This window comes from Oryx dammah, unplaced genomic scaffold, assembly GCF_014754425.2.
Source record: "Oryx dammah isolate SB20612 unplaced genomic scaffold, SCBI_Odam_1.1 HiC_scaffold_2, whole genome shotgun sequence".
Taxonomy (NCBI): Eukaryota; Metazoa; Chordata; class Mammalia; order Artiodactyla; family Bovidae; genus Oryx; species Oryx dammah.
Window position 1 is genome coordinate 167,567,250 of NW_024070186.1, and position 27,555 is coordinate 167,594,804.

The 27,555-nt window shown below is 42.0% G+C and overlaps 1 protein-coding gene across 1 annotated transcript; it reads right to left on the reverse strand.

The window, feature by feature from the left end:
* Positions 1 to 15: 15 nt before the first annotated feature.
* Positions 16 to 27,279, reverse strand: ZC3H7A (zinc finger CCCH-type containing 7A). The gene is made up of 23 exons (XM_040230609.1): positions 26,637 to 27,279; positions 26,450 to 26,551; positions 25,639 to 25,678; positions 23,146 to 23,343; positions 22,253 to 22,411; positions 21,936 to 22,016; positions 21,804 to 21,842; positions 20,892 to 20,925; positions 19,992 to 20,275; positions 18,362 to 18,569; positions 17,201 to 17,265; positions 16,467 to 16,653; positions 15,259 to 15,420; positions 11,836 to 12,032; positions 11,461 to 11,561; positions 10,630 to 10,811; positions 10,177 to 10,253; positions 9,134 to 9,267; positions 8,627 to 8,732; positions 5,885 to 5,993; positions 3,936 to 4,069; positions 2,007 to 2,170; positions 16 to 918 (listed from the first exon to the last, which is right to left on the reverse strand). Exons 2-23 carry the CDS (start codon positions 26,515 to 26,517, stop codon positions 729 to 731), a joined length of 2,919 nt encoding a protein of 972 aa, XP_040086543.1. The 5' UTR covers positions 26,518 to 26,551; positions 26,637 to 27,279; the 3' UTR covers positions 16 to 728.
* Positions 27,280 to 27,555: the final 276 nt, after the last annotated feature.

Below are 27,555 nucleotides of genomic sequence, written 5' to 3' on the forward strand. Positions count from 1 at the left end.
GACCATACCACAAAATGAAAGACATCTATATATAAAATCTTTATTACAGGCAATATTGGTCCATACACTACACAATACCAACAGTACAAGTTTAATCTTTCAAAATCATCATTTAAACAGCAAAAGACCAAGAAATAAAATTTGAGTCAACTGATTATTTTTCAAAATAGTCTCAATGCACATTATCCTCAGTTCCCTTATTATAGTGAAACATACAAATACAGAAAAATACCCCATTTAACATATACTAGTGTTAAATGGTTATTTGGCTTAAAATCTGAGTTAAAAAAATCCTTTTTAGCAACCTACGTACAGATAAGTAGCGAACTTTATTAGACAAATTCATTCCTCTTAAAAATGCGTGAAGAATTTCATCCATCATGTGTTCTGATCCTAGTACAGTGTTTCTCTCTCACCATCGTGATTCTTATCTGAAGGACCAACTCAAGGAGTCGTCCTAGACATCACCTCTTCCCGAACACAATTCATCCAAATGTCCGTTCAACAGATGGCAACCAGTAGCGGTCACTTCGCCATGTGACGCCCTAAGAGCCTGGCCAGACCTGTCCAACAGCCCGTTTTCCTACCTACTGTGGGTTGCTGCTCAGGAGGGACGAGAGACGCCAATACAAGCAGAAAACCTGCAGCTCCTCTGCTACGTGCCTTAGAACACTTTCAATTTTTCTGGTCAATGCCCTGATTATGTAACATACATAAAAGCCAGCATATTAGTTTAAATCTTTAAACAAAAAACTATATTTTCCAAAGTCATTATCATTGGGGGCAATTAAGTGATCTTTCCGTGCTTTGTTGAGCTTCATCTTTAGGGCGTCTCTTCTCTCTTCCCATTCGTGAAGTTCAGCATTGCCATGTGCAAATTTACAGCTGCTTCCTTCCATGCAGGTACCATTCATATACCTGTTAGGACAAGTCAGCTTGGTAAGTGTCCACCCGTTGTTTATAACAGTCTTTAAAATGTGCTCTTCACTACCTATATGGTTTGTGTTAAACTTGTAGCTCAAACTCATAATCCTAGAAAAATGCGTATTTTTAATACTTTCATATCGGAGTATAATAAAAATGAGTATTTTATTGTCTTGGCATCTAGAATAGAGAAATGAGTACTTTAAACTATTTAAATGTACTATTCAATGAAAAAGACTGATTGCTAGGGGAAAAAAAAAACACTCTACTCCTTCCTGATGCAGTAGAAAGAAAATCAAAGGGGACCGGAAGTAGAAAATAATCTTCAATAATTCAACGTATCACATGGATCTAAATTGGGAAATCAAACAGAAATGGCCAACAACAAAATAAGGAGCAATTCAAAATTGCCTAGCTTTTCACTGAAAAATTTTCTAACTAAAAAGAGTGATACTATTAATACTATTTCCATCTGACCTGAGAAAGTTCCAGATTGACACTTGGAATATAATTCAAAGGCAGTTTCAACCATCTACTACGAAAAGATGGTTGTGAAGAGTCAGAGAATCCTCACTGCCAGCTCAGAGATCATCTGGGCAAGCCTGAATGAACTTACTTCCCTGTCTGGTTATCTTAAGATGTTTCACTCCAGTGCGGGCAAACTAGTGAGTCTTTTCAGGTAACACAGGTGAGTGAAGGAAATGTTCAAGGAGCAATTAAAACTCTGAGCTCAGATGCCAACATCCAGGATTAGAAGACTTTGCCACTCAGGTACCCTGTCCACTGCATCCCAGGTAGCTCTCAGTGGCACAGAACCTGCCTGCCAGTGCAGGAGAGGTGAGTGATGTGGGTTCGATCCCTGGGTCAGGAAGATCCCCTGGAGAAGGAAATGGCAACCCACTCCAGTATTCTTGCCTAGAGAATTCCATGGACACAGGGGCCTGGAGGGCTACAGTCCATGGGGTCACACAGAGTCTGTCAACCGAAGTGATTTAGCCTGCACCATGTCTACTGATACAATGACTGTGGAATTCAAGCCAGACCAGCAGAGTTCACGTGGGAAGCTGTAGAGACCCACGTACCTATCACAAATACTAAAATACCCCGTTGGAAAGCGGTGCTGCCAGCAGTACTGGTCGTCCTCAGTGTGGAAGACCTTCTCTTTGTGCTTCTCAGAGGAGATGTGGCCCTGCCACTGCTTCTCACTGTTGCAGTTCTTCCCACACATCCAGCAGTGAAAGTCCACCTGCAGCGCATGGAAGACGTGTCGTGTCAGCAGCTGCTGTCCGGGGGGGGGGGGCCCAGATTGACTAAAAACTCCACCTAAGGCCCACATTCTATTCTTGGGGAGCCCGTCCAGCGGGGGTAGCTGGGAGAGATGGGCCGAGGGTCCCCCCAGCACATAGGAAGCAATGAGCCGGGACAAGAGAGTGCCAGGGGTCCAGGCACTCTCTGGCAAGAAACTGGTGTGCCAACAAGGGAGTCTGTCGGGAGGATGGGGGGCCAGGTTCAAACCAGGGTCCCGGGGAGGATAAACACCATGAGGAAAATCAGAGAAGATGCGAAAGCCCAGGGCTCGCCTGCTGTGCAAGAACAAGGAGCAGCAACTCCACGCTTGCACATGAACTGAGCCCCTACCGCGGGCCAGGACGTGTGCCAGGGACCAGGGAAGTACCCATGCTGGGAAGACGCCGCCCCAGGGGCACAGACCCACGAACTGTATTAGGAACCCTGTGCTGCCACAGATGCAAGCGTGCGGTATTTGAACAGTACTTCCCAAGTGCCCTGGGTCAATCCTGTGTGACACTGGGTAGGAACAGGTTTACAGAGGGACTTCCCTGGCGGTGCAGTGGCTATGACTCCGTGCTTCCAATGCAGGGGATGCAGGTTTGATCCCTGGCGGGGGAACCAGGATCTCACATGCTAGGCGGGACCGCAGGGCGGGGGCCAGGGGGCAGAGAGAAGAGGCTCACAGAGACAGGTGACTCTCATGACCCAGAAAGTTGGGGTGGACCCTGCTCTGGAAACCTCAGCAGTACTTAAGGTGGAGAGGCAATCGGCGCTGAGCCTGGGCAGAGAGGGCAGAGTCCACAGGGCTTATCGTGAGCAGAGACACATCCCTGACCCGGGTCTGACTGATTCAATTCAGAAAGAGGCCAAAAAACCAAAACTGGAAACAAGGAGCAGAGTTAATGTGTACATCTGTGTCAGTTTAAAAAAACACGCTGGGCAGAACTGCAGATTAGGATTAGACAGTCCAAGATATGGAGACACGGCCTCGAAAAAGACACACTGGATCTGGTCCCTCTGGGAAGGGTGACAACTGGGGTTCCAACCTCATCTGTGGTATTTTATTTACCTAACAGAAGCAAACACGGCAAACTATTAACATCAGTTGACTTGGGATGGTCGGCTCAAGATACTCTCTATATTAACCCCTTTACTTTTCCGAAAAATGTTAAGGCTAGCACAGTGAAACACCGCAGGTGACTTATGTCTGGGGTGGAACCCAGAGACAGGCCAGACTGCAGCAGGATGGTAAGGGAACATGAGGACTTGGGGCAGGGTGGGCAATTCCCTGATGGTCTAGTGGTTTCCAGTCCAGGGGGCACGGGTTCAATCCTTGGCTGGGGAACCAAGATCCCACATGCAAGGAGGGCCTGGGGGTGGGGAACCCTCCATTCCTGAGCACCTTCGTGGCCCAGCACTGGGATGCACCCGCAGGCTCATCATGCTGTGCGTCTCCCTCACAGAGGCATTCCGTAAGCTACCCAGGGTCTCAGGCCAGTGACTCTCCAGCTCCTGCTTCCAGAGTCAGAAAAAGGAGGCAGGAAAGGAGTTTTTAGGACGGAGAGGCTTAGACTCACAGCGGGGAGCCAGCGCAAAGAGAAGATGAAGACACCGGAAGGCAGGCAGGCCAGCTGGGAGCAAGGGAGCCAGGTTTGGGAGAAGGTGGGAAAGAAAAGAAAGGCCTGGAAGCACAGACAAGGGCACCAACCTGCGGTACTTACAGTAACTTCCGCGTAATCCGTCGGCATGTGGATTTGCTTTCCATTCTCTTTGCTGGACTGACTGGCTGCATCATCGCTTTTTTCATTTTTTTGGCTCTTTAGCCAGAGTTCATAAAACTGCTCCATATCTTGTACTAAAGAAAAATGAACTCCTTTCAGCGGCAAATATTTAAAGACACCATTTAAATACACACAAGAGCGTGCACTCTTTTTGTATCAGTCAGCATAATTTTCAAAAGAAAATCAAGAGGCAAACAGAGATGATTATGTATTAGACACGAGAGACGAGCCAGTTCCAGATGCTCAGGGTAAGAACCAAATTCAGGTCCATGAGGGCACAGACAAACATTAGTTTTCAAGACTGATGAACTCCTCCCTGCATTTGCAAGACACCTTGTGGGTGTTTAAAATTCAGAAACCCAAGACTTCCCTGGTGGTCCAGTGGTTAAGATTCTGAGCTTCCACTGCAGAGGACACAAGCTTGATCCCTGGTCAGGGAACTAAGATCCCACATGCAGCATGGTGCAGCCAAAAAATAAAATTCAGAAGCCATTTCAAGGGCATTGCTGAAAAGGAAAGCCACAGCTTCATAAGGGCCCACGTCAAACACTCGTTAGTGCCGTAAACACACAGGCAACTTACACAGCTCCTCACTGTTTACTGAGAAAGGTGAGGAACCTACTACAGGGACCAAGATTCTGGCCCTGATGGGGCCCCGTCAGTCCAGCTACTTTCCCAGAGGACTGACATGCAGGGGTGCAATTTACAACAGCACAGTAATGACCAGGTCTGGGGCTGTGGCTGCAAGCTGCTTCTTACAGTAGGAACAAGTATATCCGGCATTAGCATCCACTGATAAAACTAAGGTTTCTCGGCCTCAGCACCACCTGTGTGCTGAGCCAGATAATTCTCTGCTGCTGGATAAGCCTTGTGCACTGTACGATGTTTAACAATCTCCCTGGCCTCTGCCCACCAGCTGCCAGTAGCACTGCCCCACAAGTCATAACAATAAAAAAGGTCCAGATGCTACCAACTGTCCCAAAGGGGAGAGGGGTGTGGATGGCAAAATTCATCCCCAGCTGAGAGGCACTGAGTTAAAAAAAATAATAATAAAACTAGAAATGAGGATCTGGTCAAAACCGGCTCTACTGTCTGCTCAAGTGTTTCTAACAATATACCTCCAGCTAAGATTAGAGATACAATAGGAAATCCTTCTTCCTTCAGGCCAGTGGTAGCAGGAATTGCTGCAAGAGCCCTGATTTGCAAGGACACCTTCAGGATATCCTCAAGTCCTCACTCTAAGCAAGGAGTCCCACTCACACAAGTCACTGAATGTTTGCATGGCTGAAATACAATAGGTGATGTGCTTAAATCCAATTGATTCTTGTAATCCCCAGATTGCAGCTCTTAAGCCATCCATAAATTTTGATCAGTTTACTTAAGACTGAAGAACAATGATCCTGGTATCGAAACCTTTTCTGATCAGAAGTGAAAGGTTGCCTGAGGCTTCTTTCCAACGCTCTCACAGTAAAACTGACGCTTGACCAAGACAATCATTCTCTCCTTGGGCCTTTGCATCTGGGCCTGTTCTACCCATAAGAGTTCCGGGAAAAAACCTCCAGTTCCAACCTGATAAATTCAGGAGTGACTCTTCACACCAGGAGCAGGTGATCTGACCTGAGCACTCGTGAAGGACTGAACTACCCCAGACAGTGACTCAGGGACACGCCTATGTCGTCAGAGGATGCTGACCTACGTTTTTGTATCCAAATTTGACCTAAGCAAACATGATTGGGGGTCAGACTGCTTCACTGATAAAATGAGATAATGGCTTAGAGCACAGACTGCCTTGTGTGTCCCCTGTAAGCTGGCAATTTACAGGGAGGAAAGAGACTTCCAGGCGAGCTGGATTCCGTGGGTGTCAAGGCCATGTTTAATCATCAACTTACTCCCGTTCTCCTTCATGTAGGTCCACACTTCTCGTTCCTCAGGACTGTGAGCAAAGGAACAGTTTCCAATGTACTGACATTTTTTCCCAGAAGCAATATGATTGCACAGCTGTATTAAAAAAAAATACATGAATATGCTTTAAGACAGAGTACAATGAGTAAAACTGCCTAATTTTTACATGTAAGCGAAATAAATATTATCCATGCTAATGCTGAGTAATATAATTTTTAAATGAGATTAATTTGCTCCTATTCAAATTGACTATAAGCCCCAAAGACATGAGATGATATCAAGCTTTCTGTCTCAAAACTTTTCAAAAGAGCATAAGTATGGAACTGGAATATGGAACATTTTCTTATGAGAAAATGTCAACAGATTCACTTATTCAGAGTATCTGTTTTTAACACAACAGAGCACTTTATCTCTGTAGTGCAAGTCTCTGGCCCCCTCAATATGACATATCCTACTCTCCTCTGCCTGACACCCAGGATAACCCCTTGTCAGCACTTGGGAAGCAGGAAAGAAACTGCAGACACCTCCAATAAACAAGGTCAGAGAAAACCTCCGACATTTACTTCTCACCGACACTGGCAGCTAATATCAGCCATCATTCACTAGCTCTGCAGTGTCAGAAGACAATTATTCCACTAACCAGGCCATCCAGTTATACAGCATTCAAGTAATACCTCTTGTGGTTATTTGCATTTTTACTTTACAGAGTAAATACAGTGATACTGGTAGGAAAAATAAAATGATAGCAGTCAGCAGAACACAGATTTCCCTAAGACCTGTGACTATTAAGAACTAGGAATACCACTGTCACCAAGAGCACATTCGTAAATATCATCAATGTACTTGTCTTTATGGAGCATAAATCCTAGCACAATTCATTGTTAGCTTGTCTTAGTTTATCCGTGTTTCAACAGAGCTGGCTCTGTGTATTAGTTTACATAACAGTAAATGCTTAGCACTGACTTTCACCAAAAATCAAGAAGCGGTTAACACTAAACACTGCTCCTTTCCTCTCCTGAACGCAAGTCAGGGACCCCCCAACCCCTTTACAATTTTTTTGCAGGAAGTCAAGTCACCAAAACATTCTTGTGATGGATTTTCTTATATTCTTTTCCCATTCAAGCCCCAGGAAGTACTTATGTATTACTGGGTAGACATTGATGATTGTCTTTCAAAGCTCAGTGATAAGGAGCAGGGAGAAGAGAAGATAAAGGAGAAGGCTGCTCTGTGCTGGGTTTTTACACACCACCATCTCACATATCTTCCTTGCAATGATTCCCATTTACAGATGAGCAAACTGAGGATAACTAACTGGCCCTTTGGGCAGACCCTGGAGTCCATCCTCTCTCCGCCTCACCACACTGCCTACGCACATACACGCATGCAGAGTGTTATTTCTTCTTTTAGAAAAAGGACCCCTTAGCAGTATCTAGTGGGATAGGGAAACAGAGGAAATGTGTTCCTGTAAACGCAGTGTAGAACCCGCATCTGCAATGAGAGAATAATCAGTGGTTCTAGGCAGCTGCCTCATGAGTTAGAACTGTTCCCAGTCGTCTTTGTTTTGGCAAAATTTTGAGGAGTACGTCTATAATCTCCACTATCTACTGAAGCACAAGATAATCACTGGTTCTAATAAGCCTTCCTCCTCTCTTATTATAGCCCACTAATAAATCACCCATATCTATGAGGCTGAAACCACAGTGGATAAACACAAACACATCACCTCCCTCAAAGACTGGCCTTGTAACCTGTGTTAAGTTTCACAAACTGCAAGGTGCCCTGGGTGATGGGAAATGAACCCGCCTCTTCCTCAACTCCTTGGCAGTTTGGAGAAGGAGCCGCGTTAGTGGAGACTCTGCAGTCCATATGCACTGCTGCTCTGGGCAAAAGGCTCTCCATGTTTCCTCCACTGGGGCAGAAAGCGCCCCTCACCTGAGCTCAGGTATAACCCCGCCAGACCCTCTCTTGTGAACAAGAAAGTCAGGCCAGTTCCAAGCTTTGCCCAGACGACCATGTAGGGAACCACAGGGACCAAGACGAAACGTGCCACCTTGTAAGTCAGTTTGATGTTCCCAGTCTAAGGGCTTTGGGGGAACATGTTGCTCCAACAGAAAGCATTTTTCCCTTGGGTTGCTGCTGCTACTGCTAAGTCGCTTTAGTCATGTCCAACTCTGCGCGACCCCAGAGACGGCAGCCCACAGGCTCCTCTGTCCCTGGGATTCTCCAGGCAAGAATACTGGAGTGGGTTGCCATTTCCTTCTCCACCCCTGGGTTACTTCAAGAAAATCCTGTAACATTAGGTATCCTTTAGTGAGCATCCATTGCTTCAGTGAAAGAAATAGGCGTGATAAAAAAAACAAACAAACACCAAAAACTCATCAACAGAGTTAATAATACAGAAAGTCTTGGGTTTGATAGCAAAGCTGAGGAATCAGTGAAATTCTCTACCATTTGCTCACAGTCATTCATCTGGAAAATAAGCTAAGTCTAGACCATCACTTTTCTCTAGTTCATTTTCTACGTCTCCTAAGTAATTCATTCCAGTCAACCTAAAAACTGCGCCAGAGCCACACACACAAAAGGGGAAGGAAAACGAAAGGACGACTTAGATTTTAGTAACATGACGAGCATTATTTAAAGGGTACCAGTTTCCATCTGAATTACTACTACTTTCTAATGATTTGAAATGCCTAATAAAAAAAAAAGTGGCTTAAAAATTACGTATGTACATCAAACTGTAAAGGCATTTGTTTCTTTGTGGGAAGAGGACGGATGTTCATCCACTTCTTACGTTCAATAGACATCACTCTCATCGCACGACGATCTTTGGTCCACCTAAGAAAAATGGAGTTCAGAAAAAACAAAAACACACTGGCAAAGGCATAATATAAAGGGGCAGGTACAAAGTCTGTACCTAAGGGACCAGAGATTTTTTTTTCAACCCTTCTAAAAGAAATGCCTTATGATTCTGTCATTTCACTTCCTGTTGATATTTCTAAACAGACATTCCCTATGAATCCTAAACAAGGAAATGGTAAAATACAGGAAAAATACTATTGAATTTTGTTGAATTCTTAGCTACTAAATCCTAAAAATCTCTTTCCTTTTGGTTTGCAATTACTCCTAAATTGTCAACTTTCCTTTGCTCTCCTCACAGCCTTAATCTTTTTTCTTATATGTACGGTTTTACGCCCATGAAAAGAAACAGGCACTATTTGCACACACACACTACTTACGAATGCCTTGCTTTTGCACTGCAATATTTTCTGTTTTTGTCTGGTTCAATGACTTGGCCATTTCTCAGACACTGAGCACATACAAATTTTATCTTCATATTAAGGGATCCAGGCATTATTTGATTGCCAAGTACCTTAAGTAATTAAGAGGTCAGTTTTAATTAACAGAAAACCATTTTCTGAGAACACATTCATTCGCCATGCACAACTGTGTGCTATTATTATTTTTTTAATATAATAGCACACAACTTCTGTTCTTGTCTGGTCTGATGATTTGACCACTATATATACAATCTGATAACTAAATCTCTAGTTCTCTACCCAAATTTAAGAGAATATGATGAAAGTAGATTACATATGCCAAACCTCAATTTATCAAAGCCAGCTCTGGTGTTAATGTTTAGGATTTGTGGGGAGAAAGGAAGGAAGATGGCTGGATAAAGCAGTCTGGCTAAGTGGTAAGCAAAACTACATAGCCTACCTCCCCTCCTCCGAGGATGCCCACAGCCCAAGACCCCAACTGTTTTGCCAAATAAACTAAATAAGAAAACTGTATCCTAGAACTTCCCAGTAGTCAGGACTCTTTCTACTGCAGGGGATGTGGATTCCATCCCTGGTTGGGGCACTAAAATCTTACATGCTATGTGGTGTGGCCAAAAGATAAAATAATTAGAGAAAATTGGATCCTATATTCTTTTCTTCTTTGGCTATGCAGGATCTTAGTTTCCTGACCAGGGATCAAACCCATGGCCCCTGCAGTGGAATCACAGGGTCCTAACCACTGGACCACAAGGGAATTCCCTAACCTGTATTCCTGGCAGGTACTATGAGATGCCTAGTTTTTTGGTTTTTTATTTCAAAAATTCAGAAATTTTTTTTCACATTTATGCAATTTTTTTTCCCACTTAACTCAATAAACTCAAGAAAACTCAAGCAAGTTACTGGATTACATGGAAGTATAAACTGTATCTGCCAACTACTAACATCCATCAGGCCATTCCAGAAAAGATCACGAATGCAGAAAGGATAAAGGAAAAACATACCTGAGCTCCAGGTACATTTGCTTCCAAATTTTGCCAATATCGTTTAGATTCCTGGGCAATATCATCATGTGAGATGCCTGAAAAATGCCGAAGACTTTTGTTTAAGGTTCTTTACGCAATACCAGGCCACCTGTCTAGGCACAGTCAGACTCAATTCTTTACCCCCATTTGGCATAATCTGTCACCAAGGATGAATATCATACTACTCTTGGTGCCTTCCGAAGAATCTTTCTTCCTCACGGATCCATACTGCATACATGAACTTGTATCAGGAATTACTTATATGAGACCACATTCAAAATAGGCCACTCTAAAGATGAAGCAACTCAGGTTTAAGACTCAAGATGAAATCTACAGTGCTGCCACACCAGATTATGGGGAAAGGTCTTCAACACCATTTCGTAAACCCTGACTGCTCTTGAGGGGACTTGTCTCAATCTTGCACAAACCTACCTGTTTCATTTTGCAATATCCAGACTTTCAATTCTACAAGACTATGTGCATAAAAGCATTCATCTTCCCTTAAACAGCCATATCGAACCTCATGTCGGCATAAATCAAGCTGACACTGGCCATGAAAAGAACGTATTTTGGAATACTTCACTGTTGTCTCTCGCAAAATGTGGACAAGGCACCTAAGAGGAAAATGGAGCAACATTTTACTACTGTTCTACCATAGCTTTTTTAAAAAAGTATATACTCGTGTGTGTGTGCTTAACCGCTCAGTCACGTCTGACTCTTTGCAAGCCCATGAACTGTAGCCCACCAGGCTCCTATCCATGGGATTCTTAGGCAAGAATACTACAGTGGGTTGTCATTCCCTTCTCCAGCAGACCTTCCCAATCCAGGGATCAAACCCACGTCTCCTGCGTTACAGGTGGATTTTTTTTACCATCTGAGTGACAAGGAAGCCCATATACACATACAAAATGTAAAATTCTAGACTGAAAATACATTTTAAATCTCTTTCAGAAAAAAACAAACCACTGTATGCAACTGTAGGATTAATTGGGGAGAGGAGAGGATAATTATGTTAGGCTACATTAAAATACCTAAATCCATGTCATGAGAAGCTATAAACCAGTATTGCTTTTCTGTATTAAATCTTAATAATTCATTTTAAAGTTCTCAGCAAAAGCTATTAGTCTTATAAAAATAGTCACCATCTTTCAAAACAACAACAAAAAGAGAAGGGAACGCCTGGCAAGATACTACTCTGGTTTTATTTAGATCTAAAAAGAGGATTAATTTTGTCACTAAAAATACTAGAAAATACCAACATACTTATTGTCTTCAAATTCATGCTTTGTAACCGGATGAGAACAAGAAGTAGAATTATCTTTGTTTCTTTTACTTATCATTCTAGGCTTATGATCAAAACATTTCTGAAACAGACAGAAAAGAATTATCATAAAAATGTAATACAAGATGATAACTTCTGTGTGATGCTGATGACATTCATACTTACATATTACAAGCATATGTCAATTAACACTCGGCAAATAGGACGTCTTAATGTAATTCTTTTGGATAGTAATAGTAGCTACCATTGCTAAGCAAATGCTTTAGCATACAGCAGGACCAGAGCTAAGCACTCGATACTACTGGGTCAGAAACCACTACCTGTTTCACAGTCGAAAGAAGACTTGAAGACGGTACCTCACAAAGGAATATAAATTCTCCAAGATGCTCCTGGAACAATTTGAACACGGTAAAGCTGATCTTTCCATTGCCACCGAAGAAAGCCTCTCTGCTGAACGCACCTTTCCGCTCCAGTGTCCAGACATCTATCTCCTCCTGGCAATAAGCAAATGTGCAGTGGCCTGAATATCTACATTCCTCCTCAGCGGCAACATCTAGAAAGACAGGAAATTAACAGAGGTGGGATGGATTGGGAGATTGGGATTGGCATGCATATACTAATATGAATAAAACAGGTAATTAATGACAACCGACTGTACAGCACAGGGAATTCTACTCAATGCTCTGTGGTGACCTAAATGGGAGGAAAATCCAAGGAACAGGGGATGTATGTATACGTGTGGCTGATTCACTTTGCTGTAAAGCAGAAACTAACACAACATTGTAAAGTAACTATCCGCTGAAAAAGGAAAAAAAAAATAATATATTTTCAAACAAAATCTTAAAAAAAAAGTAGGGGGGAGACAGGGCATTAAAAGACATTTAAAACATGGGCCACTGTGTTTTCAAAGCCAATGAACATTAAACACACTAAGGGCATTGTTTAAATTTTTCTAACAATTCACGGATAGCTTCAAACCATGGTACACATATTACTATGCAGGAATGGTGTATTGAAAGCATGGAAGTGTTAGTTGCTCAGTTGTGTCTGACTCTTTGCAACCCTGTGGACTATAGCCTGCCAGGCTCATGGAATTCTCCAGGCAAGAATACCGGAGTGGGTAGACATCCCCTTCTCCAGGGGATCTTCTCGACCCAGGACTGAACCTGGGTCTCCTGCATTGCAGGGAGATTCTTTACCATCTGAGCCACCAGGGAAGTCCCAATGGTATTAACTCTTAAAACAAACAAACGAACAAAAAAAAACAGCAGCACAATTCTAAATTACTTTTATTTCAGACAGGGCAAAAAAAGCCCTGATGTTTGCATGTTCACCACCTAAGTTTAAAAAATCATTTCAGTTCAGTTCAGTCACTCAGTCGTGTCCAACTCCTTGCGACCCCATGGACTGCAGCACGCCAGGCCTCCCTGTCCATCACAAACTCCCAGAGTTTACTCAAACTCATGTCCATTGAGTCAGTGATGCCATCCAACCACCTCATCCTGTGTCATCCCTTTCTCCCGCCTTCAATCTTTCCCAGCATCAGGGTCTTTTCAAATGAATCAGCTCTTCACGTCAGGTGGTCAAAGGATTGGAGTTTCAGCTTCAACATCAGTCCTTCCAATGAACACCCAGGACTGATCTCCTTTAGAATGGACTGCTTGGATCTCCTTGCAGTCCAAGGGACTCTCAAGAGTCTTCTCCAGCACCACAGTTCAAAAGCATCAATTCTTCGGCGCTCAGCTTTCTTCACAGTCCAACTCTCGCATCCATACATGACCACAGGAAAAACCACAGCCTTGACTAGATGGACCTTTGTTGGCAAAGTAATGTCTCTGCTTTTGAATATGCTGTCTAGGTTGGTTATAACTTTTCTCCCAAGGAGTAAGCGTCTTTTAATTTCATGGTTGCAATCACCATCTGCAGTGATTTTTGAGCCCCCCAAAATAAAGTCAGCCACTGTTTCCAATGTTTCTCCATCTATTTGCCATGAAGTGATGGGACCAGATGCCATAATCTTTGTTTTCTGAATGTTGAGCTTTAAGCCAACTTTTAGGCTCTCCTCTTTCACTTTCATCAAGAGGTTCTTTAGTTCTTCTTCACTTTCTGCCATAAGGGTGGTGTCATCTGCATATCTGAGGTTATTGATATTTCTCCTGGCAATCTTGATTCCAGCTTGTGCTTCTTCCAGCCCAGTGTTTCTCATGATGTACTCTCCATGTAAGTTAAATAAGCAGGGTGACAATATACAGCCTTAATGTACTCCTTTTCATATCTGGAACCAAGTCTGTTGTTCCATGTCTAGTTCTAACTGTTGCTTCCTAACCTACATACAGATTTCTCAAGAGGCAGGTCAGGTGGTCTGGTATGCCCATCTCTTTCAGAATTTTCCACAGTTTATTGTGATCCACACAGTCAAAGGCTTTGGCATAGTTGAAAAAGCAGAAATAGATGTTTTTCTAGAACTCTCTTGCTTTTTCGATGATCCAGCGGATGTTGGCAATTTGATCTCTGATTCCTCTGCCTTTTCTAAAACCAGCTTGAACATCTGGAAGTTCACGGTTCACCTATTGCTGAAACCTGGCTTGGAGAATTTTGAGTATGACTTTACTAGCGTGTGAGTTGAGTGCAACTGTGTGGTAGTTTGAGCATTCTTTGGCATTGCCTTTCTTTGGGAATGGAATGAAAACTGATCTTTCCCAGTCCTGTGGCCACTGCTGAGTTTTCCAAATTTGCTGGCAAATTGAGTGCAGCACTTTCACAGCATCATCTTTTAGGATTTGGAAGAGCTGAACTGGAATTCCATCACCTCCACTAGCTTTGTTCATAGTGATGCTTCCTAAGGTCCATTTGACTTCACATTCCAGGATGTCTGGCTCTAGGTGAGTGATCACACCATCGTGATTATCTGGGTTGTGAAGATCTTTTTTTGTACAGTTCTTCTGTGTATTCTTGCCACCTCTTCTTAATATCTTCTGCTTCTGTTAGGTCCATACCATTTCTGTCCTTTATTGAGCCCATCTTTGCATGAAATGTTTCCTTGGTATCTCTAAGTTTCTTGAAGAGATCTCTAGTCTTTCCCATTCTATCATTTACGGACATTCAAAGCTCATTTCCTGAATATTCATTGGAAGGAATGATGCTGTAGCTGAAGCTCCAATACTTTGGCCACCTGATGTGAAGAACTGACTCACTGGAAAAGACCCTGATGCTGGAAAGGATTGAAGGCAGAAGGAAAAGTGGACAACAGAGGTTGGGATGGTTGGATGGCATTACCAACTCAATGGACATGAGTTTGAGCAAACTCCAGGAGTTAGTGATGGGCAGGGAAGCCTAGCATGCTGCAGTCCATGGGGTAGCAAGTCAGACATGACTGAGCGACTTAATTGACTGAAAGCTCATTTAGGTGGAATGGTCTGACAAAAGGAAAACACTATATTTCTCTCAAAAATATATTAAAAGAGTGACATTATCAAAGCCTTAGTTCAGTGTTCTGATTCTGCTTAGACTATGTCAGAGAACCCAAAGTTTGAGACAGTTTTCTGTTTAAAACCTGGTGAAACCCCTATTTCAATAAATAACTATTAAACACCCACTAGACAGCAAATTAAAAGCAAAGGTAAAAGTAATATAAAAAAATACTAATCTTTCAAACCAAGGAATTTGCTGTTAACTCTAAACATTTTTAGTAACAGTAATACTGGGACTATTGCAATAAAAGTAGCAAATTGTTTCTCACTTAGGCCATGGTACACCAATTAAGTAATTATAGCACATACCTTTACATATATAATAAGGTCCTTCATAATTTGTTTTTGTCGGTCTTGGACGTATTTTTTTCCATGACTTATCTTCTACATTCTTTATCCTACCAATTAAAGTATCTTTCTTACATTTATGGTCTAAATTAGCATGATAAGTGAAATCCATTAGCTTAGGCCCTGAAAAAGATATAAAAAGGATTGTTCATATGCACAAGAAGTATCATTTCATTTTACAGGCACAGTTATAAGCAGATGTGAGCAACTGAATAATGATTATTAAATTCCCATGAAAAAGTCCTTTCATAACCCCCACGTAAAACAAGCTAGGGAAAGTAACTTTTGCCTTTTGTGCTGTCAGACAAAACACAAAGATCAGAACAAAACCACGAGTGCTCCCAAGATATAACCCTTATTTAATTATTAGAATAAGAATTCTAATGGCTTCTAAAGGTAAAGTGAAAGTGAAAGTCGCCCAGTCATGTCCAACTCTTTGTGACTCCATGGACTCTATAGTACATGAATTCTCCAGGCCAGAATACTGGAGTGGGTAGCCTTTCCCTTCTCCAGGGGATCTTCCCAATCCAGGGATCGAACCCAGGTCTCCCACATTGCAGGCGGATTCTTTACCAGCTGAGACATGAGGGAAGCCCAAGAATACTGGAGTGGGTAGCCTATCCCTTCTCCAGCAGTTCTTCCCAACCCAGGAATCAAACCAGGATCTCCTGCACTGCAGGCGGATTCTTTACCAACGGAGTAAAGGAAAAGCATGTGCTTAAATAAACTAAGAAAGAAAATGAATTTGGGCCCCGTTTAGAATAAACTGTGTTTGTATGACTTGACTTAGGGGTAAAGATATGAAGAAACCCAACAGAAAGTACTCTAATTTTCACAAACACTGTATCACATACTGGTCTTAAAATGCTTTTTTCTAGTTCTCACTCTATTTGAAAATGATCACATTCTTAAACATATACTTAAAATACAAAGAATTTTCAAAATCAGGTTAAATATTCTATTCCAAATGATTCTATACATAAAATTATATCAAAGAAGAACCGAGACTTATCCTATTAGACTCTAGAGGCTCCTAATCAATAATTGCTGCTTCTTTAGAAAGAATTCAAATAAAGATACAAGAGTCACAATAGTTGGTGTTTCCACATAGATTTACAAATTCCTAATAACTCTCAGGTTATTGACGGGCTCCTTGGTTTGGTCCTGACCTGATTTTACGAAACAGATCTGGCAAGCTTGTCTCAGTTCATGGGTTCCTTCAAGGGGATGTCTTGGGGTCACTGAAGAAGTGGGTTTAGTTACTGCACTTCCAAAAAAGTTTCCAAAGTCATTCCGAGGGTGACTTGAAATTCCCAGGAAACTCTCAGAAGCAAACAGACTGCCTGGTCCATTCATCTGCAAGAAGCATAAGAAAACAAAAAACAAAAAAACAAAAAACAGCCAAAAAATATTGCACTATCACTAAAGAAGAAAACAAACGCATCTGAAAAGTGAGACATTCTGCACAGACTAGAGGTGGGACTATTCTGTCCTTACTACGTTTCTATTTGAAAACAATTTCCTTCTACATTTCCCTGTCTTTGGGGTCTCTAGGCCCCTCCCCCACTTTTTGGGCTGCTCCATGAGTTGTTATAAGCAATGGGCAATTGTTTTGCTTCATCAGCCAACAGGGTTTTCATGCCCTGATCTTGCATTTCTTCGTCACTCACACTGTGCTAAAGCCTCTTACACTGTTGGATTAATTTGCCATGACAGATCCAGCCTTAAACACAGAGCACTTATTACTGGATGTTCCAGAAGAGTCTTATTTTAGCACTCTTTCCCACAGCACACACAAAATTCCAGGGAGCTGGTACCGTTCATTCAAATAACTCAGTTACTTAAGTAAAAGACCTATTTGCAATTTAAGCGACGAAGTTACAAAAGAGGAAGTGGCACTTACAAGTAAAAGGGAAGAATTACTGTTGTTAAGCGCTGTTCCCTCTCTAGAAGTTGAGGTGGACAGATCTAAAATAATAAAAAAACTTCAACAGACCTTTTCATTCTAATCATGTAATAAGAACATCAGGGCTTAGTAGCTCACTATGGCTTCCCACCTTATTTCCCCTCCCAGTTCCAAGAAGCTTTTTTGCTCATTATTGACACCCAAAAAGGGCTATGGAGTCTCTCTTCTCCTCCAGAAACCAAGGACATAAATAATCCTTAGACAAATTTCAATAAAAAGCAATTTTTCAGAGACATGAGCTAAGGCAGAGCCTATCAAATGGGAATGTTAAAAAGACTAAGAAGATAATTCATATTAAAAAGGGAAAAGGATTCTCTCCTTTTGAAAGTATGAAGCAGAAACTCATCAAAACATTAAAAGAATCAGTCAGGTTCAATTTCTTTCTTTTTCTTAGTCTACCACTCCATTACTTTCTCTCCACCCTCTGTTTTCCACAAATTTTCATTTGTTCAGTTGCCAATCTTTAAATCAATTATTTTGATGTTGATTTGTTTAACTGTAATGATGCCTGACAAAAATATGAAGATTTTTCTTGTGGCTACTTAAAGGATACATTAAGCCTAAGATTACAAAAACAGGAGTCAGGCCCAAACCTCAGCAATCCTTTGCAAAAGTAAAGTACCATAGTTTGCTGAGCTCAATGGATGAAGCCAAAAATACGTGGTGGTTCTATTATCATTCTAAACACTGATTTTAAATTAGTCTTAACTAAAGTATTGCCTAGTTCAGAATTTAAAAGGATAACCTGTCTTTAAGACCCTTTAAGAGGGGGTTATCCCTTTTCTAGAGAAAACATTAAGTCATTTCACACCCCTCCCCCGAAACAACAGACACCCACCTTAACAAGTTATCTTATTAAAACAAACAAACAAACAGTGCCACATACATTCCTACTCTTAGGCCTTTGCTTCTTGATCTCCACAATGGCACAGTTAGGTCCAGGTGAATTTAAAACAGGAAGCTTCAGGTTTTAGAGCTACAGTGTACTTTCAGCTACAATGAAAATAACTCAAGTACCAACTACCTAGTGTTAGTTAAACAGACTGTCTTTTTTAGAAAATGAACTGTAACTGTTTACATAAGCAGCTCGAGTCTTACCTCGTTTAGATTCACTCATTGAAAATGAATTTAAAGAAGAACAGAAATCTTCTAAGGATGAAGTCAAAGGCGGATACAGATCCGAGAAGGAGGGCGCAGGTGCGTACCTCGCCCCGATGGGCAAGGCACCCAAAAGAGACGCCGCCGAGAAGGGGACGCTTGGGCCAACGCTGGCAGTTGGGAGGGGGCCTCTGACTAAGGCTGACGGCTGGGGAGGAAACAAGACCAGAATGAAGTCTGTGAAACTCTGTCCCAAGCTTGCCAAACTGCTTTTAATATCAGCACATAAGAACAAATTAGTCCACCGGGTGATTTTGTTAGGTAACAAAGTTGAAGTCATAATCAAGATGGCAGAATCCAAGCGACAGAGCTGACTTCTTCTCCAGCCCACTTTTTAAAAAGTCTGGAGATGTGACTTCTAATATCACTGTGACCCAAATGAGAAGTCCCTGCTTCATTTTCCAAGCTTCCTAGGATTCCTAACATTCCCTGCTCTGAGCCAATGGGGGCCAGGGCAGAAGGAAGGGTGGTTGAGAGAAGGGAGCTGGAGCAGCCTGGAGAATTGGGGACCATCTTTTGGGAGATGTCAATGTACAACCTCATGAGAACAAATGGAACGATGCCTTGCCCCTCCCCCACACAGCGACAATTTTTCGAGAGCCCCCTGTATCAATTAAAATACCTTCCACTATTTTAATATACTTCACAGCAGGAGTCAGCGAACTTTTCTGCAAATGGCGGGATATACCATCCATTTAATCCTCCTAACCCTCTGAGGTGCATCCTACGAGGACTGTCACTGTACAGATGAGGAAACCGAGGGACTGAGAGGTGAAATAACCTGCCTCAGATCAAAGTCAAAGGAACCAACTCCCCCACCCGCACCCCCCATCATCTGTCTGCCTTTTACATCTTCTCTTTGTCAGCCCCACAAGGACATCACTGGTTTTACTCTCCCCGGAAACCAGCTCTGAGTTTCCCTCTTTGCATCATCATTCTAGTATCACTGCTGCCACTATCTTTCTTAATATACTTCACAGCAGGAGTCAGTGAACTTTTCTATAAGGGCTGAATATTAATATAGCCCTATTAACATTGTAGACTTTGTGGATTACACGGTCTCTGGTGCAACTACTCAAATGTGTTACTGCAGTGTCATGAGATATTTTCATGTATCTTAAAATATTATTCTTCTTTTCCCTTTCTTCCAGCCATGTAAAAATCTCAAAACCAATCTTAGTGTTCGGGCTGTACAAAAGAGGCAGCAGGCCAGATCTGGCCTGTGGACCCAAGTTTGCTTTATGGTTATGTAGCTACAGGAGAATCATCCTTAAGGAATGAGAAATCCTTAATCCATCGATTCATTTTGCCTTATATGCCAAATGTCTATTCTTTGCCAGGGAGTTAAATTTCCCTTTCCCATAACATGTGATTCCTAGCATGTTCTGTTTTTTTTTTTTAATTTATAAAATAAAGTGCCAGTTACCACTGGAAAAGGACAAAAGTAATTTTCAAGAAAAGCCTAAGTTTAGCATACAGTCACTACTGAAAATATCTAGCAGGTTATATCACAATTAAAAAAAAAAGGGGGGGGGGAGTCAGGTTTTAAGGGAGTCAGACTGAAATTTACCATGACGGTTTCATTAGTTTCAGGTGCAGAATCCAGGAGATCGTCTATTTCATCTCCGAGGACCATATCCCCATCATCTAAAAACGCTTCCGGCGTGCTGAAGGGGATCTTTCCTCCATTTGCCAACACTGTCGATGATAGAGAACTCTCTTCCACTTGCAGTGGCAAAACAGAAGTTAAGGGCATAATAGAAACTGAAGCCAGCTCATTTCCAACTTGGTGAGAAAAACTGGATGCAGGTATAGAAACAACAGAAGGTGCTTCTTGCCTCGGAGCTAATAAATCTGTAACATGAATGGACATGTGCTCACATATTTTCAGTATATGTACATAATACTACTGTTAATGGCCAATAACAGAGAAAATGAAGAGCAAGGTGAAAATATGAAAGCAATTATAAACAGATAGATACAACAGCGAAACCAATTCAAATAAAAGAGTAAAAGCAATTCTAAAAAAAAGAGTTTGTTTTGCCCAGGAACAGATATATTCACTTGTGAAAATGCTTCCTTTCTCAAAATACCTGGGCTCCTTTTGGGTGGAGCTACTAGAGGGTGGTGATGCCACGGTGGACGCCAAACAACTGCTCGCTGACAGTCAGTACCATCAGTCACTACTGACACACCAGAAGCACAGAGGTGGTTTCTGAAATTACTCTTGTTTTAACACTACTAACGACCCAGCAATCTTAACTGACAACACTATAACGGACATAACATCTAAGGCTGGCACTTTTCTTTTTTGTTTGGTGCGCAGTGAGGCAGGTGGGATCTTAGTTCCCTGACCAGGGTCAAACCCACACTCTCTGCATTGGAAGCGTGCAGTTTTAACCACTGGACCACCAGGGAAGTCCCCAAGGGTGGCACTTCAGATTAAGAGGACATGTGTGTGCAAACATACCTGGCTCGATATCCTCCACAGAACAGTTCAAAGCCTAGAAATTGAACCAAATAATAGATCATAGTATTTTCAGGATTCTAGACTATAAAGCACGCTATAAAACTCACTCTAAGAGAGCAATGCCGATTCTCACATCTGACCTCCTTCCAATTAAGACAGAGACAAACAGAATGCATAAGCCTTTGTGATGGCCAGTCCAGTGCACACTCAGTCGTGTGGGCCAGTCCAGTGTATGCCCAGTTGTGTCTGACTCTTTGTGACCCATGGACTGTAGCCAGCCAGGCTCCTCTGTCCATGGAATTTCCCAGGCAAGAATACCAGAGTAGGGTTCCATTTCCTTTTCAGGATCTTCCTGACTCAGGGATTGAACCTGCATCTTTTGCGTCTCCTGCACTGGCAGGCCACCTGGCTGGGAAGCCCAACCTTTGTAATACATAGAATTAAACAGTGCGGGCCTTTTGCCACTCATTTCGTGTGGCCTAGTATTTCTCCAAGCATATTCAGGAGCGTTCCAGTTCCAGAGGGACCCGTGTAGCCACTCCACCCTTCCCAACTCACAGCGACCTCCTAACAGCTCTAAGAAGACTTATCCTTAAAAAAGATAAGTGTTTACCCCAGTGACTTCTAAAATTAGTATGTGGCCCCAACCCACATTTTCTGATAACACCTAACTTCTATGAACATCCTGTAAAATGCTCCATGGGCCTTCAGGAAATGCTGATTGAGAGTAAAAGATATGACTGGAGCTGTTTGTTTTCTTTTCATAGCGCAGGAAGCTCTGGCCACTTAGGTGTATGAGGAATAAAAAGGCCTCAAAAATAAACAGAACCCCAAAATATTAAAAGCAGGACTGCTACTACTTCTATCTTCTTTTTTTAAAAATTATGATTCTTACAAAAGTAATGACCTTACCTTTGTAGCCCCATCCCCAGGAACTGATTTTAGTGAGAGCTGAAAGAAAATTAAGATGCTAATTTAAAACCAGAACTGATTCCAAGTTACAAAACAAAATGAAAATACCTTATGGCGAGAACTCCAGCTTACCTCAGCTCTAACATATGCTTTTCTTATTTTAAATCCCAATTTCTGAGCTAGTTCTTGAGTTAGTTTTATTACATGTTCATCCTGAAAAAAGTCAGAATATACAATTAACGGAGGGTTATATTTACTAACCGTAGAGGTGAAAGGACAAAACAGTTCTAATTTATCCTTGTCAAGACACTTGCTTTATGGGCAATTATTCCCAGCTGCAGCAAGTAGACGGCTGGCTGAAAAACATAACTTTTTGATGCCATTCGTCTACACAGAAGCAATAAAATGGCTAGGATGTAAACAAATGAATTAGAACATAAATACCATACCTGAGGCACTGCCAAGGAGCACTTTGCTACAGCATCATAAGCCTCTCTGAATCTTCCTAAATCACTTAGAGCCTTAGATTTCCGATACAGAGCTTTGTAGTTACTGGCATTTAAACTGAGGACTGTATCACAGTCTTCTAAAACTTTATCATGGAAACCCTGGTGAGTGAGACCAAATAAAGTTAGCAATCAATTCATGTCTTGCAATGATGCAAACACAAACAAATTCAGATTCTCCTCTCAAAATGGATTGGTAATGGTTTTTATTTATTTTTTAAAAATTATTTTCATTATGAAATTTCAAATACAGAAAAGTGGAAAGAATATCATGGCTACCTATGTACCCACCATCCAGACCTTTGGCCATAAAAGACCCCAGATCTTCAAGAAAGAAAGCTGTCCAGGTATTGCTGAGGTCCTAAGTGTAAATGTCTATATGAAAACTGTAAGAACATCAAAATACTACTTTTTAAGTTTAGATAAGTGAAGAGGTTGTGTTAATTCTTTTGAAGGCTCACTACTCCTTTTTTTTAATTAAAAAATAAAAATAACTCCTAAGAGAAACATAAGGAGCAAGCTGTCAGCAGAGACAACTGATACACCCATCTGTGAATACCTGTATCTTCCCAGGCTGACTTTTTTTTTTTAAGAGCAGATACCCCTCTCCCTCAAAGCCATACTCAAAAGGGTATCTCCAAGGACCAGTATCTTAAAAATTATTTTTAAAAATTCGTATTTGGCCAAAACTGATTTTTCAAAGCTTGAGGCCTCTCTAAAGCAGCTAATACATCTTTCCTATAAACTGAAATTAGAAAGGTAACTTTTGCTAATGTACCATGTTACTGAAAATCTTTTTTCTCTCCAGAAACACTGCTTTAGAAGTCACAACTCACCATATTGGAATAGCAAGCAATACGATTTATATATAGTTTTTCAATGATTTCTTTAGGGATTAAAATTTCTTCAGACTTTGCATAATCAGCTATACTCAAAGCTTCTGAATACTGACTTATAGAGTGGTTCCAATCATGTTCACGATAAACATCATTTCCTTCATTAAAAAGATTTCTCACAAGAGCGTGTAAATATACCTTAAAAAAAATAAAAAGAATGTTACCCCTTGAAACTCTTTAAGGAACAAGTCAAAGTGCAAGCAAATTTTAATTTCTGTATCTAAAACTTCAGAGGAAATAATTTGACAGAGCAACAAGCACTATTGTAAGAAATTATGAAATCTAGGCCAGGTCACTACTATCTCAGCTGGAGTTTCCTCGTGCTTGCTTTTTCTAAGAAAAAAATCAATTAAGAAAAGTGCTGCAAAAGCAGCCTGTCAATTTTTGTTGACATCACCAACTCTGTGCCAAGGATAAATTCCTACAAGTGGAATGAGCATTTTAAGGCTTCTAACTGGTATTTATAATTGTTTTCCAAAAAAGACAGTAACCATGAATGCATATAGTGGCTTGCTTTAATGCACCCCTGCCAACATGTGTACACACGTGCGTGAGCACGCACACATAAAATCTACCAATTTCTAGGGGAAAAACGGTATCCTTTAGTTATCTGCATAAATGATTATCAGCAAGGCTGAACTTCTCCACATTTTAATGGACCATTTGTATTTCTTCTTTTGTAAATGTTCAGGTGGCTTACTGATTTAGGGGGTTCAGTTCAGTTCAGTCACTCAGTCGTGTCCAACTCTTTGTAACCCCATGGACTGCAGCACGCCAGGCCTCCCTGTCCATCACCAACTCCCGGAGCTTGCTCAAACTCATGTCCACAGAATCGGTGATGCCATCCAACCATCTCATCCTCTGTCATCCTTTTCTCCTGCCTTCAATCCTTCCCAGCATCAGGGTCTTTTCCAATGAGTCAGCTCTTCACATCAAGTGGCCAAAGCATTGGAGTTTCAGCTTCAGCATCAGTCCTTCCAATGAATATTCAGGACTGATTTCCTTTAGGACAGATTGGTTTGATCTCCTTACAGTCCAGGGGACTCTCAAGAGTCTTCTTCAACACCACAGTTCAAAAGCATCAGTTCTTCGGTGCTCAGCTTTCTTTACGGTCCAACTCTCACATCCATACAAGACTACTGGAAAAACCATAGCTTTGACAAGACGGACCTGTGTCAGCAAAGTAATGTTGCTGCTTTTTAATATGCTGTTTAGGTTGGTCACAGATTTTCTTCCAGGGGATGTCAAATCGTTTTTTTATTGCTTTTAGTACACATGTTCTTTTGGTAGGGGCAAAAGTTCTTTAAGTTTCCTTCAGGATTGCTATCATTGCTTTAAGATTTTAAAAGTCTCTTTCTGGGACTTCCCTGTTGGCCCAGTGGTTAAGAAACTGCCTTCCAATGAAGGGGACACCAGTTCGATCCCTGGTCATGGAACTAGATCCCACATGCCTCGGAGCAACTAAGCTTGTGCACCTCAACTAGAGAGTCTGTGCACCGCAATGAAGACCCAGTACAGCCCCCAAAATAAATTAAATAAGTAATCCTTTCCTATCAAGGGGGCACATAAACATGCAGCTCTTCATCTCGTTTCATGAATTCACGTCTAAGCTGATGAAAGTGACAAAGGAAACTGTCCAGATCAATCTTTAACGACTGAGGTGACTTGAGAGACAGGCTGATCCCCCTGTCTGGGCCCCGAATGCCTGTCTGTAAAATCAAAGGACTGCTCCACATGATTGCTAGCTCTCATACTTTACAGTTCTACGTCTGTCTGGAGAAAAGGAAGGAAGAGGCTGAAATGAACAGAGAGGGAGGGAGGCAGAAAGAAAGGAACGACGTTCAGAAACACCAAAACCCGCAGAGACACAAAGCCACGGGGAACTAACAGTATGCAGAGATGAGGTAATCTTTAGTACCAGGCCTAGTCAACTGGGCTTTCTCTCTAACTAGATTCATCTCCAGCTCTTTCATTTGATTACCAAGTCACCCTTTTACTGTGACAATTTCTCTGCTAAAGAAAAACCAGAAGATACTCTGTCCCTCTCAATCATAATCTGTCCCTCTCATTCTTCCTGAAATGAAAGGCTAAAAGTAACTGTCAAGGGACTCAAAGAAATTACTTCAAAATGACATTAACAGAGGAAAGAAAATACAACTGTCCAAGTATGCCAGAAGAAACTAACCTTGTCTTATTTACACGAGTTGACAAACTTTTCCTGTAAATACCCAGAGAGTAAGGATTTGAGGCTTTGTGATCCATATGGTCTCTCTCAACCATGTCATGAAAGCAGCCAGATAACACACCAGCAAATGAGCATGGCTGTGTTCCAATAAAACTTTATTTATAAAAACAGAGGGCCACACTGGGGTTTGCCAAGCCAGGCTACATGTGACAGTTCACAGGCTACTTTCAAACAGATCTTTTCCTTACCGCATATTGTTCCTGTGTTCCTGGATACGACAGCGGTGACCTAAGAAGAAGAAATCAGTTAATTTTGATGATCAGGTCCCTGTCAGGATTTGTTCATCCAGGAGTGACCATAAAACTGGGCTTCTCATTAGCTCATCACTGGTTCAAAGCACATTTGAAAGACCTACTTGTCCTCTATGAGCATGATTCACATATAACTGTAGTCACATAAAAAATCTAAAACTATTCTTTTGTATTTTCTTTAGGGTAACATTTACCTTTCAAATCTACTTCTACTAACAGAGGGCCTAATTCTTTAAATGCCGAAAAAGTTTTAAAATAGTACAGAACCACTAGTTCTACTTGTTCCAATTCACTGCAGAACAGAGGGAAAGAATATCCCCTTCCCAGGAGGGACAAAGAAGCCTTTCTGCCTGGACACGGCCACCCGGGCTGTGGTCCTGTCGCTGACGTGCGTCACGAAGGCCAGTTGAGGCCGGGCTTCTCAACAGAGGGAGTGGGACCGCAAAAGCCCTGGGTGCTGACCGATGTTGACTTTCCCTCATCAGAGTGAAACTAGGTTCAAATTCCTCTGTCAAACATTTTGGGAGATAAGTCAGGATTTTAACCCTGAAATATCGGTGATGGCAAGGTCCACCTCGGAACACAAAGGGACTGATGTTCCGGGAGCAGAAAGCATTGCTGGGACAAAAATATCTGATTTCTAACCCAGGTGAATAGGACTAAAAGTGTCCTACCCCCTCCTAAATCCAGACCCACAGCAAAAAGGAACTGCTACGTGGCGAGGACAGAGCGTGCAGGGAGCCCTTACTGTATAAACTGTAGTCCTTCCTTAATGTTCTGCTGCCTTTTTCTTCTCTCCTCGGACACACTGGACATGTTATCCCACACATCCACTTTCTAAAGGAGAAATCTGGAAAGAAACAGGCAACAAGTTACACAAGGCACGGGGCTCCTGGACCCCAATTAAAACACTCAGGATCAAGGTCATGTCGCACAATTAACTGTGGACGCATCCATATCCTCCAGCTTGACTAGGGTCTTTGAGGCCAAGGACACCACCTGAGCTCGGTCAGTGGTCCCCGCTGTCTCGTGCGCCTTGAGCAGAGGGTGTCCACATTCTGCCTGCTCCACATTGAACAATCGGGCAGATTCAGCAGGAGCCTCCTAAACAATCCCCACGCACAAGTTACCTCTCTCCCCTTCTCATCTACCCTCCTTCAACTGCAGGTTTTGTTTCTGGCCTGTCTCCACGCATGCGGAAGCAGCCGTGAGAACAGTCCTGGCCTTGTTTTGCTTCTGGAAACCTTCCAGGAGCAAAAAGGTTTCATATCCGCTTGCCTCCGAGGGATTTTGACTTCCTTGTGAGCAGTCTAAGCCTGATCCATACTTTGTTACACAGACTTTTGAAACAATCCTTGTTGATACAACTGATAGAATGAGGATCTAAGTGAAGTTACTTTAATTGAAATTTTCTAGATGGTAAGGGTTTACCTTAAATGTAACTCAGGTTGATGTCAACACCGGGGTTATTTACCCTGACTGGCCATTGTTAATGAAGTATTTTCCAGAAAGCTACAGGAGAGCCACGGAGAAAAGAAATGGGATAAAACGTCACCTCTCAGCGTCCTAAACTAGGGTCACTCAATCTCAGCCATTCGGGGAGGAAAGCTATGACAAAGCCAGAGAGCATATTAAAAAGCAGAGACATCACTTTGCCTACAAAGTTCCGTATAGTCAAAGCTATGATTTTCTAGTACTCATGCATAGATGTGAGAGTTGGACCATAAAGAAAGCTGAGCACCGAAGAATTGATGCTTTTGAACTGCGGTGTTGGAGAAGACTCTTGAGAGTCCCTTGGACTGCAAGGAGATCCAACCAGTCAATCCTAAAGGAAATCAACCCTGAATATTCACG

What these genes read in the sequence shown, in the direction of transcription:
- ZC3H7A (XM_040230609.1), bottom strand. Translation starts at nt 26,517, where the DNA reads ATGTCCAGTGTGTCCGAGGAGAGAAGAAAAAGGCAGCAGAACATTAAG. An exon ending in TTGCTTGCTATTCCAATATG is followed by an intron (nt 22,412 to 23,145) that starts GTGAGTTGTGAC and finishes CTCACTCACCAG; the next exon opens with GGTTTCCATGATAAAGTTTT. An exon ending in TGTGGAGGATATCGAGCCAG is followed by an intron (nt 20,276 to 20,891) that starts GTATGTTTGCAC and finishes TTCATGTTACAG; the next exon opens with ATTTATTAGCTCCGAGGCAA.